Source organism: Oncorhynchus masou, chromosome 28, assembly GCF_036934945.1.
Source record: "Oncorhynchus masou masou isolate Uvic2021 chromosome 28, UVic_Omas_1.1, whole genome shotgun sequence".
NCBI lineage: Eukaryota > Metazoa > Chordata > Actinopteri > Salmoniformes > Salmonidae > Oncorhynchus > Oncorhynchus masou.
Window position 1 is genome coordinate 64,504,576 of NC_088239.1, and position 21,097 is coordinate 64,525,672.

The 21,097-nt window shown below is 40.9% G+C and overlaps 1 protein-coding gene across 6 annotated transcripts in view; it reads left to right on the forward strand.

Moving 5' to 3' along the window:
* The window catches only part of mast4 (microtubule associated serine/threonine kinase family member 4), a 215,220-nt gene that overhangs the window by 159,009 nt on the left and 35,114 nt on the right, over positions 1 to 21,097 (forward strand). For 4 of the 6 annotated variants that reach the window (XM_064942917.1, XM_064942918.1, XM_064942921.1 and 1 more), the window contains 4 exons: positions 6,428 to 6,516; positions 17,553 to 17,622; positions 19,643 to 19,721; positions 20,836 to 20,993. In XM_064942917.1, coding sequence (XP_064798989.1) covers positions 6,428 to 6,516; positions 17,553 to 17,622; positions 19,643 to 19,721; positions 20,836 to 20,993 — 396 coding nt within the window. Of the gene's footprint in view, positions 1 to 6,427; positions 6,517 to 7,031; positions 7,268 to 17,552; positions 17,623 to 19,642; positions 19,722 to 20,835; positions 20,994 to 21,097 lie in introns of those variants that run through there. The other 2 variants (XM_064942919.1, XM_064942922.1) reach the window with 2 other exon arrangements.

Genomic DNA, 21,097 nt, shown 5'->3' on the forward strand with positions numbered 1-21,097 from the left:
ACTCCTGACTCAGTGAGGAAAAATAACAATACAGGACTCTTTAGAGGCCCTATAATTGAAATAGGTACGCTTGAAATCCTTTAATGAGGATCCATTGGTGGGCAAATTTGATGCCAGCTGCTGCGGTAATTCCATGTCCAATAGTGCATCTTAAAGTTGCTGCAGTTAAAAAGCTAGTAGTTGGATCTCGGGTATAAACTGACGGTCTGCCGCGAGTTGAGCTACGGCCTTTCTCAGCACCGATACGCTTAACTGAGTGTCCCTTGGGGTCTTAAAGTGTTCAAAGCAGACCTTCGCCTGAATATCACAGCTAGGAATAATGGAGAAAGACTCTGGTTCTATTTTGTTATTGTTTTCTTCTGAACTGGGCCAGTGGTTAAGAGGGACTGCTGGGGGTATCATTTTGTGCATCTTGATGTGAAATTCTTGGACTGGCGCAAGAATGTTTTCATTAATCAAGAATGAAAGTCAGCGGTTTAAAGACTTTCAGATACCGTTGTAGTTCCGACCATAAGCAATGCCAACTCGCGATCCGGAGGCTTTATTCCCATGACCCGCCGGGCAGCGTCCGAGAAAACAGATTCTGGGGAGTATTGTTGCATTGCTGAAACTTACAGGAATTCACGGAAGGGCACCAGCAGTAGTGGAGCCTCCGGCTTAATTTGACTCAGGAAACCTCGCCCGGACATGAAAAGATTTGACAGCTCTTTCTCGATTCTGTGGGTGGTGGTGTTTTGTTAATTTCAATAACGGACATGACAATTTAATCAACTTTAAACTAGTTATGCGGCCAGAGCGGTCAGCATCCAACTTCATTGCGTGACAAGTAGCGTTCAGCCACACGAGATTGAGCAATAACAGGTCTGTGATGCCTGGGGCTGCACGCGCGCCACACTGAGCCTTCGCCGAGAGGCGTGGGTAACCCGCTAAAGCCTACTTGTGATAGGGTTTGGGTATTGCAATTATTTCCCATGAGCGAGGAATTCCCAGTAAGTGTTAATTATAAACACGTGTTAAGTCCCTGCCCTTTGTACACAACACCCTTCGCTACTACCGATTGGATGGTTCAGTGAGGTCCTTGGATTGGTGTCCGTAGGTGAACCTGTGGAAAGATCATTAACGGTGCGGGGCTGTGCTCCAAAACAAAATTCTGCTGTGTGCTAGGTAGTTGTAGGGGGCCGGGAAATGTACTAAATGACTACATGAAACTCTCTTCCACATCAGGTAACTTCAAGCTCGTAGGATAATCGATTGGTTTTTTTAAACGCATAAAACACCTCACGTTACAACACGGACTGAAGAGACACACTGTAATATTGTACATTTTATATTGTAAATGGGTATATTGCAATGTGTTGCTTTTGTTCCTGTTTGGACCCTAGGAAGAATAGCGGCTGCCTTGGCAACAGCTAATGGCAATCCTAATAAAATACTAAATACTAGTAATCTACTGTAGTCTTGAGTGTTATTTTCAAAGAACACTCAAAGGTTTTCCAGTTCCTACATTTCTGTTCTTATAAAACCTGTACTTTGGAGCCACGACAACCATGATCCTGAGATTCTGCGCTTTTTTTCCTTTTTCTTCAATTTCTCTGAGATTTGAGGCTGAATAGAATCTGTTCAGAGTTAGATTAGTCATTACACTGTGTGCTTATTGCACTGTCATCTAGCAGCACTAAGGCTTCATCCCATCTCTGCAGAGACATATTCATTGGCTGCCTTCCAAATCTTCTACTACTTACCACTTGCAGTAGGCACTTCTATAGATCTCAAATTGTTGGATTGGATTATTCACCTAGTCTATATCGGAGGGTAAGATGGAGATATTGCTTCTACCAATCTTTTCAGATCTACAGTTGAAGTCGGACGTTTACATACACTTAGGTTGGAGTCATTAAAACTCGTTTTTCAACAACTCCACAAATTTCTTGTTAACGAACTATAGTTTTGGCAAGTCAGTTAGGACATCTGCTTTGCATGACACAAATCATTTTTCAGACAATTGTTTACAGACAGATTATTTCACTTATAATTCACAATTCCAGTGGGTCAGAAGTTTACATGCACTAAGTTGACTGTGCCTTTAAACAGCTTCCAGTAAAGGATGTCATGGGTTTAGAAGCTTCTGATAGGCTAATTGACATCATTTGAGTCAATAGGAGGTGTACCTGTGGATGTATTTCAAGGCCTACCTTCAAACTCAGTGCTTCATTGCTTGACATCATGGGAAAATCAAAAGAAATCAGCCAAGACCAAAAAAAAAATACTGTAGACCTCCACCAAGTCTGGTTTATCCTTGTGAGCAATTTCCAAACGGCTGAAGGTACCACGTCCATCTGTGCAAACAATAGTACGCATGTATAAACACCTTGGGACCACGCAGCCGTCATACCAATCAGGAAGGAGACTGGTTCTGTATCCTAGAGATGAACGCACTTTGGTGTTAAAAGTTCCAAATCAATCCCAGAACAACAGCAAGGGACCTTGTGAAGATGCTGGAAGAAATGGGTTCAAAAGTATCTATATCCATAGTAAAACGAGTCCTATATCAACATAACCTGAAACGCCGCTCAGCAAGGAAGAAGCCACTGCTTCAAAACCTCCATTAAAAAAAGCCAGACTACAGTTTGCAGCTGCACATGGGGACAAAGATCGTACTTTTTGGAGAAATATCCTTTGGTCTGATGAAACAAAAATAGAGCTGTTTGGCCATAATGACAATCGTTATGTTTAGAGGAGAAAGGGGAGGCTTGCATGCCGAACAACACCATCCCAACCATGAAGCACAAGGGTGGTAGCATGTGGTGGGGGTGCTTTTCTGCAAGAGGGACTGGTGCACTTCACAAAATAGATGGCATCATGAAGTAGGAAAATGATGTGGATATATTGAAGCAACATCTCAAGACATCAGTCAGGAAGTTAAAGCTTGGTCGCAAATGGGTCTTCCAAATGGACAATGACCCCAAGCATACTTCCAAAGTGGTGGCAAATTGGCTTAAGAACAACAAAGTCAAGGTATTGGAGTGGCCATCACAAAGCCCTGACCTCAATCCTATAGAACATTTGTGAGCAGAACTGAAAAAGTGTGTGCGAGCAAGGAGTTCTACAAACATGACTCTGTTACACCAGCTCTGTCAGGAGGAATGGGCCAAAATTCACCCAACATTGTGGGAAGCTTGTGGAAGGCTATCCAAAACGTGTGACCCAAGTTAAACAATTTAAAGGCAATGCTACCAAATACTAATTGAGTGTATGTTAACTTCTGTCATTTCACATTCTTAAAATGAAGTGGTGATCCTAACTGACCTAAGACAGGGAATTTCTACTAGGATTAAATGTCAGGAATTGTGAAAAACTGTTTTAGGGGCTAAGGGCCAATTTGGAACTCCATAATATGTTGAGAATGCTTGAGCATTAATATTTTCTGGTGTTCAGAGTAGAAGTGAACTGTGTGAATGCTTGATGCACACCTAATGCAGTCTTTTCACATGAAAGTGCCTCCTCACTGAGAGAGCATTAAGATCAGAGCACCAAGGGCTCTGCAATGTCACCTGTAGCAGCTGCCTTGCCAGGGTCCTGACAGACTGCCAGTTTGTGTGCATGTGCGAATCTGCACCTGTTAAACACACACACCCTGCTTCTACTACTCTATCTCTGCCTCTATGAAACTACATGGTCCTCTAGCCATGATGTGACACTGCGCCATACTCTCTAGCAAAGCCTCAGCTCCTATCCTAAAACACTGCAAGGGACAAGATCTACTCAAGGCTACAGTACAATGTATGAAATGTGCTTCAATGTCAGCTTAATACTATGTGAATCGACATGGCTCTCTGCCGAGCAGGAGGTTACACAATCAGACAGTCTCATTGAGGTCCGACCTTGCAGTGAATGTTTTTAAATATGAGGTATTTTCAGACTGTGCCCTCTGGGCAGTGTGATGTGGGTATTGAAGTCTGTACTGAATTATATACTGAACAAAATATAAACTCAACATGTAAAGTGTTGGTCCCATTGTTCATGAGCTGAAATAACATTTCCCAGACATTTTCCATACGCACAAAAAGTTTATCTCAAATGTTGTGCACAAATTTGTTTACATCCCCGTTCGTGAGTGCGATGCACGGTCATGTGAAATCTATGGATTAGGACCTAATGAATTCATTTTAATTGACGGATTTCCTTATGAACTCTCAGTAAAATCTTTGACGTTGTTGCATTTTTTGGTTGTATATGTTCAGTTCATGTTCTCTGAAGATTGAAACATTGTATATTCCCAAGTGCATTTTTTCCTGAGATTGAGTCATGGAGCAATTGTTCCTTCAAACCCTTTCCTGTGTAAATGACTGAACTCCCCTGTTGTGATTCAAAATATCCCACCCTTATGAGTCACAATAAAAACATGAATTAATTACTAATGTGAGTAATATCAAAGTCATCAGATGTTGCGATTACAAAATACACAATAGGCATCCCAATTGTTCTGCTCGATAGCAGTAGGCTAAAGTGCTTTGTCAGAATGGATTGAGGCTAGTGTTACGTCTTCGCGAGCTAAGCCCGGCTAAATAAGAGGATCTGCTTTGTCAGCACTTAGCGTGACATTAGATAGCTACTGTGTCCGACACCGGTCTGTCCTTCATTTCCACCTGAGGCTGTCACCAAAGCAAGATGCTCTTTAAGGGACACTTTTTATGGATATGATTTAATAATATATATTTTTTTCACTTCTCTTATTGATGTAAAGGGATTTTAATGTTTTCCAAACTGCTATAGATTAAATGTTTTATTAGTACCACTGTTACACCTGGACTGAGGAGGTTGAAGCTTCCATGTGTTTTAAAGGAGAATATGAACATTGTTGGAACTGAGGAGAGCATAGTTTGAATACCTGGAGTGAATGGGATGCAGGATTCTGGCAACCATAAGTGGTACAGATTGTGGAAACGTTGCAGAGGACGGTACGCCATGCCAAAGAATATGTACTAACAGTTGTTTATGAAATATTTGTAGGCCTATATTTACTGTCATGCTATTGAAGAGCGATTTTTGTCGCCTGACGACTCACTGACTTTTTTTGTTGCTCTATCGTAGGCTACATACTTCAGTCTGAGACAGCCAGTAGTTTTTTTGTGGTGATGTTAAAATGAGGTGTGTTGTACAAAACAATGTCTTGAGCGATTGGATCATCTCTAACCAATTAGAGTATCCAAGCCAATGAGGAATTTTCTAAATGCTGCTTTACCAACATGTATTCTGGCTCTGGCCTAACCGGTCGGTTTCTGGGACTGATCAGACTGATCATTCCATTCCCGAAAATCGTTGGGGTGGTACTCAGATCCAGACTCATTGAGGAGAAGAAACTAACATTGTCCGTGGGCGTAGCGTAGCGTTTAGCCGGAGCAAGGAGTTTGGGTAGCCAGGCAACGATTTTTGCTGTTCAATGTTTATTTGGTGAGCAATGTGCATATTAGTCAAAGTCCAGTTGATTTGTCTAGTGATTCAGGGAGTGGCTGCAATAGTTTTCATTGACAACACTCACTGCTTCCTTTTTTCATTGAGTAAGCAGAACAATCCATCTTTTAAAACTATTGTTAACTAGACCTATTACACTTTTTTGTCTTCATTGAATATGCAAATTGTGTTTCTCAAATAGAATCAGCACTTACCTCTTTCTACATGAGTCCCTGTTAACTGAATGTGCTCACTACCACCAGTGCAGTATTTTTAGCTTCCTCCGGGTGTAGAATCAGGTCTTGAGTGCTGTGTTTAATAATCCACAGAAAAGGCCCATCCTCGGGCTAATCAGAGGTGCTAATGAGGACTATTATCATTAATCAGTTACAGTACTCATGTTGCTGAGACACCCTGGTCGTTGAGTACTCGGGGATTTATATGATGTTTAATGGATCCTGCTGGTTGGGGCCTGCTGGGGCAGGATTGGACTATAGGAGATATTTGGTGGGTCACATTGGCTTTATAGGAGAGATCTGGTGGTACCTTTTGGGGCAGATTGGCCTATAGAATAGATCTGGGCCTCTAGAATCGAATTATGTGGAATTGCAAAGCTCCAGGTAGAAGTTCCCTACGGGTGTAGGGTCACCTTATTCTGCTCCAGTACTAGCCTTCCCCTGGAGAAGAATGGCATCTAGGGCAACTTCATGGTACTCCAAGTGCTAACCTATATGAATGCAAGAATGTGGAAAAAAAGGTTGAAAAGAGTTTCCATGTCTTTGCACTGGAAGTAATTTTTGTGGATGTGAGTAATGTATAAGTGAACTATGTGCAGTGGAATGTGTAGTGCATGTTAAGTAGCTCTGATTACATCTGGCATGTTTACTTAGATAATAAAGCACTGTGAGTGTCTGGCTGACTGGCTGGCTTTGTCTCGCTCTCCCTGTCTAACCTCTTACTGTCTGTGTTTTAATAGCTGCAGGACGAGCAACAGAAAAAGCCTAATAGGAAGTAGTCAGTCTTCAGTGCTTCCGCGACCTCACTCCCCCCTCTCATCACATACAGGTAAGTTGTGTGTGTGTGTGTGTGTGTGCCCACCACATTTGTACAGGTATCTGTTTTGATGTGTGTGAAGTGCCCCAATGAGTGACAGACATAATTAATGTTGTGCTTGCTCTCATGCAAAGTGGCTTTGGTTGGCCAGTGTTCTATCCCTGAATGAAGGCCATTGTCTGTGTGTAAATGAAGAGGTCTGGAAAAACCATGTCTGAAGTGCAGTCTCTTTGTGGTTCATTAACCACCCACAAGATCATCCTCAGTCTCTCTGTAAACCTCTACCACAACAACACACAAGTGTCTCAAATGTTAGCAACCTGTCTCAAATGTTAGCAACCTGTCTTCAACAGCAAAAATACCTTTTCATTGTCAATGTTTAGTGCTACGGCCTTTCTAAAGACCAGTCTCTGATGCCACGGTTTAAAAGGGTGAGTGTGCTGTGCTATCGGAGCAAGGACATTGGAGCCAGCTGTGATTGTGATTGTAATGGATCCTGAAGTGGCGGGCCTCAGGAAGGAAATGCACAGGAGCGCAAAGAGGGGAGGGTGGACTTCATTTATTCCAGCTTGGGCGTTTTATTTCCTGACAGGCCAATCACTGATAATGGCCCTCCATTTGCACAGTCAGACTTTCTAACCTTGCTAGAGAACTCGGTCCTTAAAAATGAACTATGTAAGAAATAGTGACGGTAATAACAATGTTGAACTTTGGGAGAACTTCACTGGCTGGCACAGACGTATTGCAGGTGCATGTACATTCGGTAAGAGCATTGTTTCCAGTTCTCGTGTTAGGAGTACAGTAGGTTTTAGTTACTGTACATTGTTGCAGCTTGTCGCAGTTATTTTGGCATTTGGTTGATAGCCAAGCTGGAGAGTGTCAACATTACCCACTGTAATTTAACATTTTGTTCACTTTTCTTCATGAAAATAGCTGTTTTCTTCCCATTAAGAATGTTGGATCATTAGTGATTGTTTTTCACATATGATTTCTAAATGGTATTTAATTTAGATTTAAATCTGCTCGCTATACTCTATTACGACTGCTGCTGTTTATCAAAGCAATCCCAGTGTCTTTTCTCTAAAAACATAAGATTCATCAGTATTATCCTGTGTCTACATTGCTATTAAAATTGGACTAAATCCGATTCATATCGAAGAATGGACTTGACCTATTTTGGGTAACAGACATATACAACACAATGTACATTGTGGACCCAGAGGATATCACTTGAAAGTCTTAATTAAAACACTTGTTTCCAAAGTGGTCCTCGATGGTAAAAACAATAACACATATAATGATTAAAAGGAAAGACAAAAATGACGAACAACCATAAATACATTCATTTATATTGACATCCTAACAAGTGGCACTGTTCACTGCCCTTCTCCTAACCTTAAAAATCAACCACATTCATTTCACATTACAACAATCTATTAATTGCACATCATACTAATCCTTCAAATAAATACACCTGACCAGCAGTAGGGGGCAGTGTAGTGGTTTCTCTTACTTAGACAACCGTATCCAAATGAAAACCTTTGCCTGCTTTTTAAAGCTATTTTTACTTTTTCTTTGCTTGATCTCCAAGGGAAGGCTATTCCATAGACCAGTTATTCCCTATCTGGGGTACACGTGCAATGCCGTTGGGGTACGCCAAATAAAAATATGATCCACGTTTAAAAAAAATAACAATGTGTATATTTAAAAATGTTTTTTCCAACCAGTCCATGTATATTTTCCAACGGGGCTATACATTTGGGTGAGGTTTTTTTCTCCCCTGGTAGCCTCGTTTCACTGCCAAAAATGTAATTAACCATCTAGTGTTCAGCAAAATAAAAACACAATGTCAAATACAGGTAGCCAGTCAAATAATGAACATCCAATCACATTAACCGTTACTCTCTCGCAGGAATTCCACTAACGGTCTGTAAGTAGCCAAATGTAGCTGCTGCTCATTCCGTTTGCTCGAAAATGTATAATTTGTATACAAGTTGTTCTGCTGCCACGAGCACATCCAATGCTAGCATCAGTAATTCTACATTTGTTGTTAGCCCAACTTACATGGACACTGACAGTTATGAATCTGATGCAGCGAAATCTGATGAACTACATTTGGGGTTCACATCTATTGGGAGTAGTGCCTATCCTTAGCCACGGTGTGTTACAGGCAAGCCCCATACTATTGTGGAGGACTTAATTCTTCCTGCTGCCGCGGAAATGGCTGGGACAATGCTGGGTGAAAAGGCCCAAAAAAACTATACAGACAATTACTTCACACTGTTTCACAATGCATCAGTGACATGGCAGGAGATGTTTTGAAACAATTACTGCTTCGCATACAACCAGTGAATTCTATGTGTTACAGCTGGATGAGTCAACAGACGTGGCGGGCCTGGCACAGCTCCTGGTATATGTCCGTTACGTTTATGGGGGGTCAATTAAGGAAGACATCCTCTTCTGCAAACCACTGGAAACCAGGACAAGAGGACAGGATATGTTTAAAGTGCTGGACAGCTATGCGAAAATCCACGGTGGTCAAGATGTGTTGGTATCTGTACTAATGGCGCAAAAGCCATGACAGGGAGACATAGTGGAGTGATAACGCGCGTGCCAGCAGTTGCTCCCGACGCCACTTGGGTCACTGCAGCATCCACTGAGAAGCTCTTGCTGCCAAGGGAATGCCTGACAGCTTGAAAGACGTTTTGGACACTACAGTGAAAATTGTTAACTTTGTTAAGGCCCCTGAACTCTCGTGTATTTTCTGCATTATGCAACGATATGGGCAGTGACCATGTAATGTTTTTACAACATACAGGTCTATTGTGGAGGACTTAATTATCAAGGGGCAAAGTATTGACACGTTTTTTGGGGGGAATTGAGCGACGAGCTCATTTTCTTCTTTACTGACAATTTTCATTTTCACATTTTCATTTGTCTGACTGCTTGCATGATGTCGAGTTTCTCACAAGATTGGCCTATCTGGGTGTTTTTTCTCACCTAATGATCCGAATTTAGGATTACAGGGACTCCCTGTAATTCCCACTATATTCAATGTGCGGGACAAAATTGAGGCTATGATTAAGAAGTTGGAGCTCTTTTCTGTCTCCATTAACAAGGACAACACACAGGTCTTTCCATAGTTTTTTTGTGTGCAAATGAACTCAAGCTTACGGATAATGTCAAATGTGATATAGCAAAGCACCTGAGTGAGCTGGGTACACAGTTACGCAGGTACTTTCCCGAAACGGATGACACAAACAACTGGATTCGTTATCCCTTTCATGCCCTGTCTCCAGTCCACTTACCAATATCTGAACAAGAGAATCTTATCGAAATTGCAACAGGCTGTTCTGTGAAAATTGAATTTAATCAGAAGCCACTGCCAGATTTCTGGGTAGAGCTGCGCTCTGAGTTTCTTGCCTTGGCAAATCACGCTGTTAAGACACTGATGCCCTTTGTAACCACGTACCTATGTGAGAGTGGATTCTCGGCCCTCACTAGCATGAAAACTAAATACAGGCACAGACTGTGTGGAAAATTTTAGACTGAGACTCTCTCCAATACAACCCAACATTGCAGAGTTATGTGCATCCATTCAAGCACACCTTTCTCATTGACCTGTGGGGAGTTATTCACCATTTTTGATGAACAAATCAGGTTTTATATGTAAGATGTCTAAATAAGAGCAAAATTATAATATTAGGATAGGATAAAGTAATCCAATTTGTAAGTCGCTCTGGATAAGAGCGTCTGCTAAATGACTTAAATGTAAATGTAATCCTTTTCACCCCCCCCCCTTAAATGATTTAGATGCACTATTGTAAAGTGGCTGTTCCACTGGATGTCATAAGGTGAATTCACCAATTTGTAAGTCGCTCTGGATAAGAGCGTCTGCCAAATGACTTAAATGTAAATGTAATTTGTGCCCTGGTCCTATAAGAGCTCATTGTCACTTCCCACGAGCCGGGTTGTGACGTCAAACTCATTCTTATGTTTAATAAATGTGTGTGTGTGGCAGGCTTACAATGATGGCAAAAAAACATTTGAGAGTGTGCTGACCCTGGTGCAAGAGGGAGTATGCAGCTGGATGTTGACTTTTTGAAGGGGTATGGGACTATAAAAGTTTGGGAACCACTGCCATAGACAAATGCCTGTTTGGAAAAACGTGCTCTTCACAGTACTGTGTACTCTTGGGATTTTACAAGACCTAACACTAGCTCTGGTATTGGGACGGTGTTTGTTTTAGACCCTATCAATATGGTTTTTCATCTAACCTGGGGCACAATCATTTAAGATGTCAAACATATGATTTAAGTTGGTTGGTCCAATCTGGATTCCAAAGGCAACAAGCCCCTCTCCCAGAACTCCTGTACCCTTATGTGGGTCCTAGGGGGGGACATTCAGCAAATACCTGATAACATTATTTTGTATGACCTGCATTTTCTTTTTCATCTTTTTGATAGCCCACTATACCAAGTAGAGCAGGCATAATCAAAATGACACAATCAAGGTTGAGAATCCGTTTCTTAACTTGAATGGTAAAATATCTAGTGTTACGATATAAAAATGTCAATTTGTTCTCCATTTTTTATTTTTTTTTGCAGCAGCAATCAGGTCTCCAGAATGGGATTGATCTAGGGATGCACAAAGATACACTTATTTTATATTCAATCGCCTATTGTTATCTTGTCAGCTAAGCAATCTACGTTTTGTACCAAATAAAATCAATTAGGTTTTTCCCAAATGTAGTTACAATTTGTCGTCAGACAACCAATCTCTAACAAAATGCAATTCCTTACTCAGGGTCTCTATGTAAACTGTATCCTTCCCTGATACCAGTATGGCTGAATCATCAGCATAAAGCAGGAGTTTACTGTATCTGGCATATCATTAACATATATAAGAAATGAGAGGCCCTAAAATTGATCCCTGTGGTACTCCAAGGGGTATTGACACAGTTTCCTACATTTGTTTTACTGCTCTTCTTGTGGAGTGGAACCACCCGGGCTGTTTTGAGATCCTTGGGAAATGTACTTCTACTAATAGAAAGGTTTACAATATGCATTATCATTTTAGCAGTGACACAAGCACTATTCTTTATGAATCTTGCAGGAAGGTTATCCAGCACATTTGCTTTGTTTGTGCTCATTAAGCATAGTAGATTGGAACCTTTGTCCTCTGGTACCATGCACAGCTCAAACAAATCATTTGTGAAATCTTTGCTTTGGTAAAAGTTGTTAATGAAAGACTGGCCTTAGTGTCCAGTGCAGGTGGATAACTTCTTAACCAGAGATTAGGCTATAGTGGTGAAAAATGTGTTAAAATAATTTGCAACCTTTCCCTGGTCATAGCATAAAACATCATCAATATCCATGCCAATACTACAGGATTTTTTTTTACCTTATGGGAAGTTTATGAGCCAATGTCCTTTAAAATTTCCCACAGTTTGAGGCTGATGTAAGTTGTCGGTGTCTATATAATGTTGGGATTTGGCCTTATCCATTGTGTATCTTGCCTGGTTTCTACAGTTAATATAACCATCATAATCTTGTTGTAGATTTGTCCTTCTGAATCTGGCCAGGTAGCGATCCCTTTTCCTTATGAGGTCTAAGATCTTGGAAGTGATCCATTTCCCTGGTCGCTGTTTGATTCAAATTTGTTTCATTGAAGCCAGAGTCGAGTGCCTGCAGAAACCGATCTTTAAAAAGATACCAAGCTGATCAAAATCATCACAGTTTAGTACATGAGACCAATCCAAAATAACAAGTACTTCTACAAAACATTGAGTATGGTTTCATAGACCGTACCTTCATGTATTTATTACCTGGCTCTTGTAGCATTTTGGATATTTTGCGGGTACAGTAGGTTACCTTATGATCACAAAAAACAAAATTCAAATCCAAAGTTGATTTACTGTCAATACACACCTGGGTTGGTTCAGTCCAAATAACTGATTTAAAGATATACAGGGCATTTACTCATACTTATCTTGGGTGATAACTGCACATTTGTATTAAAATCGCCAAGCCGAATACGTTCTCTATCAGCAAATACGTTGTGATCACAGCAATTAGATTCAAGTAAATCATAGAAATGATTCTGCTTAGGAGGCCGATAGCTCTAACCTGTGGCTCAGTCGGTAGAGCATGGCGCTTGCAACGCCAAGCGTCGTGGGTTCGATTCCCGCTGGGACCACCCATATGTAAAAGTAGTGGCCCCAGCTGACTTGTAAGTCGCTTTGGACAAAAGCGTCTGCTAAATGGGATATATTATTATTATATATTATAGGACGGCATTTACCCATGCAACCTCAAGACCATCCATTTTCTGATCTGAACGAGGGTTACTAAAATTGGTAATTAAGTATGTTAAAAAGCTTTTTTTTGTGTGTGTTTGAATGGTGTGGGCGTACCCAAACAACAGAATGGTGCGTATATCGGTCATTCAAAATATTATTGAAAGAAGACCGCTGAATGGCGAACTCAGCCAAGGTTCCATGTTCTATGAGGAAATATCAAGCATTTGTTTGAGATACAAGTTTGAGGTGGGGTTTTTGAAGTGTGTTTTTCTCCAATGTATGCTTTGCCCACAAATACAGAACAAGTCAACAACATTATTTGGGTATGAGTTAACAGAATATATACTTTTAAAAGTGAGATTGTCACTGTACAGTTACTTTGTCTTTTAAAATATTTTGGGCATCAGCGCATTCTAGAGGATATCCTATTCAGAAAAGGATATTGATATGATAGGTAAGCTATAGAAAACCTTCCCCTCGAGTCTATACAATAGACAATCTCTTCGGGAAAAAAAATAACTATTGGAACCAAGATGAAAAAATAACTGATTTTGGCACAAGACGGAGGGAATGTTGCAAGACAACTAACAATATTACAGTTAATGAAAATGAATGCTTAATCCAGTATAAATTAATGTATAGAATATTATACAAGAAACAAAATTCACAAATTCTACAGCACAACGGCAGAGTCATGTCTGAAGTTTAAAACTACTAATGACTTAGTAATTCATGCCTTCTGGGAACGTTACAAAATTCAAAAGTTATGGGTGGGGTTGGAAAGATGGATGTCTGAGGTATTGTAATGTAAATATACTTTTAATTTGTCTGTTTGTCAAGACACGACATATGAGGGGTGCAGTGAGATCGCCAATAGGTTGGACAATACTCTTCTCATCAATTATCTTTAAAAAACGTATACTCAAACTGGAAATCAGCCAATCCTCCATTGTTCACATAAAGGAGGTGTGATGTAGTTTTTGTATGTGTATGTTTTGTATTGTTTATTATATATATATATATACTGCTCAAAAAAATAAAGGGAACACTTAAACAACACAATGTAACTCCAAGTCAATCACACTTCTGTGAAATCAAACTGTCCACTTAGGAAGCAACACTGATTGACAATACATTTCACATGCTGTTGTGCAAATGGAATAGATAACATGTGGAAATTATAGGCATTTAGCAAGACACCCCCAATAAAGGAGGGGTTCTGCAGGTGGGGACCACAGACCACTTCTCAGTTCCTATGCTTCCTGGCTGATGTTTTGGTCACTTTTGAATGCTGGCGGTGCTTTCACTCTAGTGGTAGCATGAGACGGAGTCTACAACCCACACCTGTGGCTCAGGTAGTGCAGCTCATCCAGGATGGCACATCAATGCAAGCTGTGGCAAGAAAGTTTGCTGTGTCTGTCAGTGTAGTGTCCAGAGCATGGAGGCGCTACCAGGAGACAAGCCAGTACATCAGGAGACGTGGAGGAGGCCGTAGGAGGGCAACAACCCAGCAGCAGGACCGCTACCTCCGCCTTTGTGCAAGGAAGAGCAGGAGTAGCACTGCCAGAGCCCTGCAAAATGACCTCCAGCAGGCCACAAATGTGCATGTGTCTGCTCAAACGGTCAGAAACAGACTCCATGAGGGTGGTATGAGGGCCCGATGTCCACATGTGGGGGTTGTGCTTAAAGCCCAACACCGTGCAGGACGTTTGGGATTTGCCAGCGAACACCAAGATTGGCAAATTCGCCACTGGCGCCCTGTGCTCTTCACAGATGAAAGCAGGTTCACACTGAGCACATGTGACAGTCTGGAGACGACGTAGAGAACGTTCTGCTGCCTGCAACATCCTCCAGCATGACCGGTTTGGCGGTGGGTCAGTCATGGTGTGGGGTGGTATTTCTTTGGGGGGCCGCACAGCCCTCCATGTGCTCGCCAGAGGTAGCCTGACTGCCATTAGGTACCGAGATGAGATCCTCAGACCTCTTGGAGACCATATGCTGTTGTGGTTGACCCTGGGTTCCTCCTAATGCAAGACAATGCTAGACCTCATGTGCCTGGAGTATGTCAGCTGTTCCTGCAAGAGGAAGGTATTGATGCTATGGACTGGCCCGTCCGTTCCCCAGACCTGAATCCAATTGAGCACATCTGGGACATCATGTCTCGCTCCATCCACCAACGCCACATTGCACCACAGACTGTCCAGGAGTTGGCGGATGCTTTAGTCCAGGTCTGGGAGGAGATCCCTCAGGAGACCATCCGCCACCTCATCAGGAGCATGCTCAGGCATTGTAGGGAGGTCATACAGGCACGTGGAGGCCACACACACTACTGAGCCTCATTTTGACTTGTTTTAAGGACATTACATCAAAGTTGGATCAGCCTGTAGTGTGGTTTTCCACTTTAATTTTGAGTGTGACTTTAAATCCAGACCTCCATGGGTTGATAAATTTGATTTCCATTGATAATTTTTTGTGTGGTTTTGTTGTCAGCACATTCAACTATGTAAAGAGAGAAGTATTTAATCAGAATATTTCATTCATTCAGATCTAGGATGTGTTATTTTAGTGTTCCCTTTTTTTGAGCAGTGTATATAAAAGAACATGAACTTTTAAAGTGAGATTTTCACTGGATAGTTACCATGTGTTCCTTTTCCTCAGGTGTGTTCTATCCCATCCTGGTGATGTACTTATCTATGTTCATCAGCTATAATTAAATTACACCACAAACAGGTGACATCGCCATGTAAACAGCCTCTCTGTTCCTCAGTACCACCATTGTTCCCCCAGTATTGCATAGCCTTCTGGCTATCATCAGATTTGTCTCAGGGGTTGCCATCGTTGCCCTTAGTTTATTAACTGTTTACTCCAGCCTTTGGCTACAGAGTTAATTGTGGTTAATTAACGTTGGACCAAGGGTTAGTTCTTTACCTTATTGAATGAGGGAACACAAGGCCTAGTTGCTGCCGTTGGGGAAAGTCCCGTAGTTTGATGTGTTCAATAGCCTGAGGCAGGACCACAGAACAGTAGGCATGTGGGTAATAAGTGGATGCTGTCCATGTGGATGGTGAGATTGAGAGATGGAGGGATCATTTGGAGGGCCTCCCTGGTAGAGGATGCTTCAGGCTCCACTGCAGGACTTCAAGTAATGCAATAAAACCAGAAAAGAACCCAAATATTAACAACTGTTAGCTAAGGGCTAACTAACATCTTATGGACTGTTGTAAATGTCTTTTATAGCCAGATGTCTTCACCCAGACTGTCTTTGTTTGAATAACGCCATTGTGTTAACATAGCTATTTAGACTACGGTATTAGCCTAAAGGCTACTCTTACAGTAGCTGATAACTCCACCGATAACTGATATAGAATTAATCGGATTAAAAAAAGGGGATTTTCTCTTGCTTTTCTGAACATTTGCGGCCATTCTCATGTCATTGTCACAATGTATGAAATGAAAATTTGAAGCATAGTTATTGGACAATTGCTCTTTTGGATGGCAATTTATGAAAATTCAGTGGTGTTAAAATACTTTAAAGTACACTTAAGTAGTTTTTGGGTATGTCTGTACTTTACTTTACTAATTTAAATTTGACAACTTTTACTCTTACTCCATACTTTTACTCCATTCCTAAAGAAAATATTGTACTTTTTACTCTATACATTTTTTTCCTGACAACCCAAAGTACGTGTTACATTTTGAATGCTAAGCATGACAGGAAAATTGTAAAATTCACTCACTTCTCAAGATAACACGTGGTCACCCCTACTGCCTATGGTCTGGGGGACTTTTGTAAATAATCTCTGAGTGTGCCCCTGGCTAAAAACAATACAATGCTGCCGTCTGCATTGCTTAATATATGGAATTTGAAATTATTTACACTTTTACTTCTACATTTGATACCTAAGTGTAATTACATTTATTTTTGATTCTGAAGGAGATTTAAATATTTATTGCTGCCAATAGTCAGCAATAAAATGCTTATGGGCAGGCTTTATTTATTTCCAGAAAGTAATTTATACTAGATCTTTGTGGTTATCTGAAAAATAACATGAGAATGTGGCATACATAGGAAATATGAATCTTAAAATATTTTTTTTTAGACTTGCACTATGTTACTGGGTAACTTTTACTTGAGTAACTTTTAAGGTATCTATACTTTTGTATGACAATGAGGTACTTTCCCCACTACTGGAAATACTTTCATTTCCCTGCTGTAAAACATATCGACAAGTTTTGCCCCCCCCCCCCCAAAAAAACAAAAACAAAAAACATTTGTTGGGCTCTTTTTTTTCTTCTTTTTCATGTGCCATTACTCATATGTTTCTCCTGATTAATCCAAGCCGATGAGCTGCAATGTGGAAGTATATTATTATGATTATGTAATTACTGCTTCAAGCAGATCAGTCCCATTTGAGAGTCCCATTTCAGTCTTCCTAGATTAAGCTCATTCAGATAAGAGCCACAATACACGATAACACAATAAAATCTAAAATTCTGTGTAAAGTACAATAGCTGAGAGTAAATTGATGAAGAAATGTGTCGTCTATGCAGGCTTATTACACTTTGTTATTTAAAGAAAAAAGACCAAGTCCTAATATAGGTTTGGTATGGGTTTGATTCTATGCTGTAGGCTCAGTATTATTATTTCCTTGATTCATTTAAAATGCTTTTGTTTCAAGTTTCTGGAATGTTTTCTTTAATAACTTGTAATCTCCTCTTGTTTCTCTGCTTCCTCTCTGAACAACAGGAACGAGTCCTCAAGACAGCCCCAGAAACTTCTCTCCTAGTGCCTCAGCCCACTTCTCATTTGCACGAAGGTATTAGTAAAAGTCAATGCCAGTTGAACCTTTTATCTGTAACTCTACTCAACTAGCATACAATAGTCTGCTATAAAATGCTTATGGGCAAGTTTTATTGTTTTAAGTAGTAAAGTAGTAGTAGTAGTACTTTATCTTGGTGGTTATCTGACAAATGGTATGAGAATTGAGGCATACATAGGAAATATGAATCTTAAAAGAAAGATTTATCTTTTTTTAAACAACGAAGCCAAATTGTGGTGCTATAATTGTCTGCCGCAGACAGGCAACGGTTCTTTTGAGAAGCGAAGGCAGGATCTCACTGTGTTCTGACAGGCTCTCTATACAGAGATTGAAATCACAGGCAGGTTCAAGGGTTCAGTCTTTTACCATCATCAGACTCAAACTCTTCGTGTTTTCTGAAGTGCTTTTCTCCACGTCTTCACAAAAAGCCTGAAATCTTTTTTGTTCAACCTTCACTCTACACGACTTTCAACAGCTTATTTATTTATTGCTATGATTCCGTCAGTGCCACAGACCAGACATGTCATGTTAGGACTCTGTTTTGTCATGTAAACATCGTAGCTCTTCATAGCTCTTCTTCCTGTTACTCATGTCTATGAATACACACAACGTCATTGTAACTCACATGTCCGTTCGTGCAATGTGTATGAATACACACAACGTCATTGTAACTCACATGTCCGTTCGTGCAATGTGTATGAATACACAACGTCATTGTAACTCACATGTCCGTTTATGCAAATGTGTATGAATACACAACGTCATTGTAACTCACATGTCCGTTCGTGCAATGTGTATGAATACACAACGTCATTGTAACTCACATGTCCGTTCGTGCAATGTGTATGAATACACAACGTCATTGTAACTCACATGTCCGTTCGTGCAATGTGTATGAATACACAACGTCATTGTAACTCACATGTCCGTTCGTGCAATGTGTATGAATACACAACGTCATTGTAACTCACATGTCCGTTCGTGCAATGTGTATGAATACACAACGTCATTGTAACTCACATGTCCGTTCGTGCAATGTGTATGAATACACAACGTCATTGTAACTCACATGTCCGTTCGTGCAATGTGTATGAATACACAACGTCATTTTAACTCACATGTCCGTTCGTGCAATGTGTATGAATACACAACGTCATTGTAACTCACATGTCCGTTCGTGCAATGTGTATGAATACACAACGTCATTGTTACCTTGCCATTATACCTGAATCATGAAAATTCTGTTTGATGTGTTTCTAGCTGTCCCTACATTTTATCCCCACATGTTATTCCTCTGAGTTTGTATCAATGTTCAGTGTTATTGGTTAGTGCAACAGAAGACATCTCACTACTCGGTAGGTTGGGGCGGCAGGGTAGGTTGGGGCGGCAGGGTAGCCTAGTGGTTAGAGCGCTGGACTAGTAACCGAAAGGTTGCAAGATCGAATCTCCGAGCTGACAAGGTTCAAATCTGTTGTTTTGCCCCTGAACAAGGCAGTTCCTAGGCCGTCATTAAAAATAAGAATTTGTTCTTGACTGACCTGCCTAGTTAAATAAAGATCAAATAAAAAAGATGTGGGTGGCAGGTAGCGTAGATCAAGGAAACTGTCCTGTGTGGGTTCGATTCTCACGGGGGACCTGTACGACAATGTATGCATTCACTACTGTATGTCACTCTGGATAAAAGTGTCTACTAAATGACTCAAATATAATCCACTGTAAATGCTGCAGTAGGCTATTGAAAAGCAGTCTTTCCTACCTATTCTTCCGGGAAAGGTAAAGGTTGCAAATGACCTAACTCTGCACATAGGTCAAAGGTCATCCAGAACGTTGTGCATTTGTAGTGTAGGTATGTTATTCAAAATCCTGAAGCTTTGAGTAGTCTTGTTTTGAATATCATTATCATTCATAGTTATTTTTATATTTTGTTAAGTTCTCATATTACTGATTTAGTTATGGATGGTTTCTGAGTTTATGATGGCGTCTGTCTCTTTCCATCTCTGTCTGTGTGTTTGAGTAGGACTGATGGACGACGCTGGTCTTTGGCCTCTCTGCCTTCCTCTGGCTATGGCACCAACACACCCAGCTCCACTGTTTCTGTATGTACCATACCACTCAATTTGTTAAAGGCCATGAAACAAAATATTTTATGTGTTAGCTAGATTTTTTTTAAAGCAATACCAAAAAGGTTGTTTAACCTAACTTTTTCACATACTGATGGAAAACCCTTTCATTCTAAAAAATACATATACTGTACCAGATCACTGGATATTCAAGAATAGTTCAAATAAAGATGTTCCAATGTGAAATGATCATCTGATAGGCATCCTCTAGTCTGTACTTCAGTCACTTGTCCTGTACTGTCCTGTGCTGTACTGTACTGTAGGCTACTGGTAGTCAGAGATGATTGGTGCCATTCTCCCGCTAGTGTCTCGCAGGCTGACACATACCACCAGACGCTGTATTTAGGGCCAGCAGATTTGTTTTGGAGTAAATATGGCCCTGGCACACAGCTAGGCCACACACACACACACACACACACACACACACACACACACACACACACATAACTCTGCTCTGTTTACTGACAAACTCAAATCACACAGGCAGGCGATGGTCAACTCTCTGTCACACACACACACACACACACACACACACACACACACACACACACACACACACACACACACACACACACACACACACACACAAACAGGCCCCATGGCAGACTACACAAAGTAAACAAGCCGTCACACACAAAGTAATGGGTTGTTTGTTAACGGCCATGTTTTTTGAGGACCATCAATTAGAGCTGATAAATACTTAACATGTTGCCGGAGGCTGGTGAGGCAACCGGTTAGGGGGAACTACCATAGAGCGGGATTAACACCAGCAACTGTGTTGTTTGTCCAGGCTATGTTTGCAGTTTAGTTTAAATTTAATCCCTATTTGGATTGGATTTGAGAACAATGTAATGAGGAGAAATGGGAATGTTCACAGTAATTTGTTAGCTTTCATCTACTGTACCGTCGCAACCATTTTGGCACCCATAAGTTTGTCCTTCATTTTCAAGACACTGTAAAAGGGCATCAATACCGTAATGAACATTTACCCAATCAAATAAACACAGTCAGAACAAACATGAATCAAAGCATTAGCCTCTCCTTTTTATCTTTTCTTTTCTCGTTCAATGTATATTCATTTCATTTCCAGTCGTCCTGTTCATCACAGGAGAAGCTGCACCAGCTCCCCTTCCAGCCCACCCCGGATGAGCTGCACTTTCTCTCCAAGCACTTCTGCACCGAGAGCATCGCCGGGGACGACCGACGGAGGGGGACGGCTCCAATGCGACCCCGCTCGCGCAGTCTCAGGTATGTACGGAGGCCCGGCAAGGTCATACACCTTTAAGGATGCTGGGAATAATAGTTGCTGAAAATGACAGTCCTTTTAATTTAGTTGTATTAAATATATATAA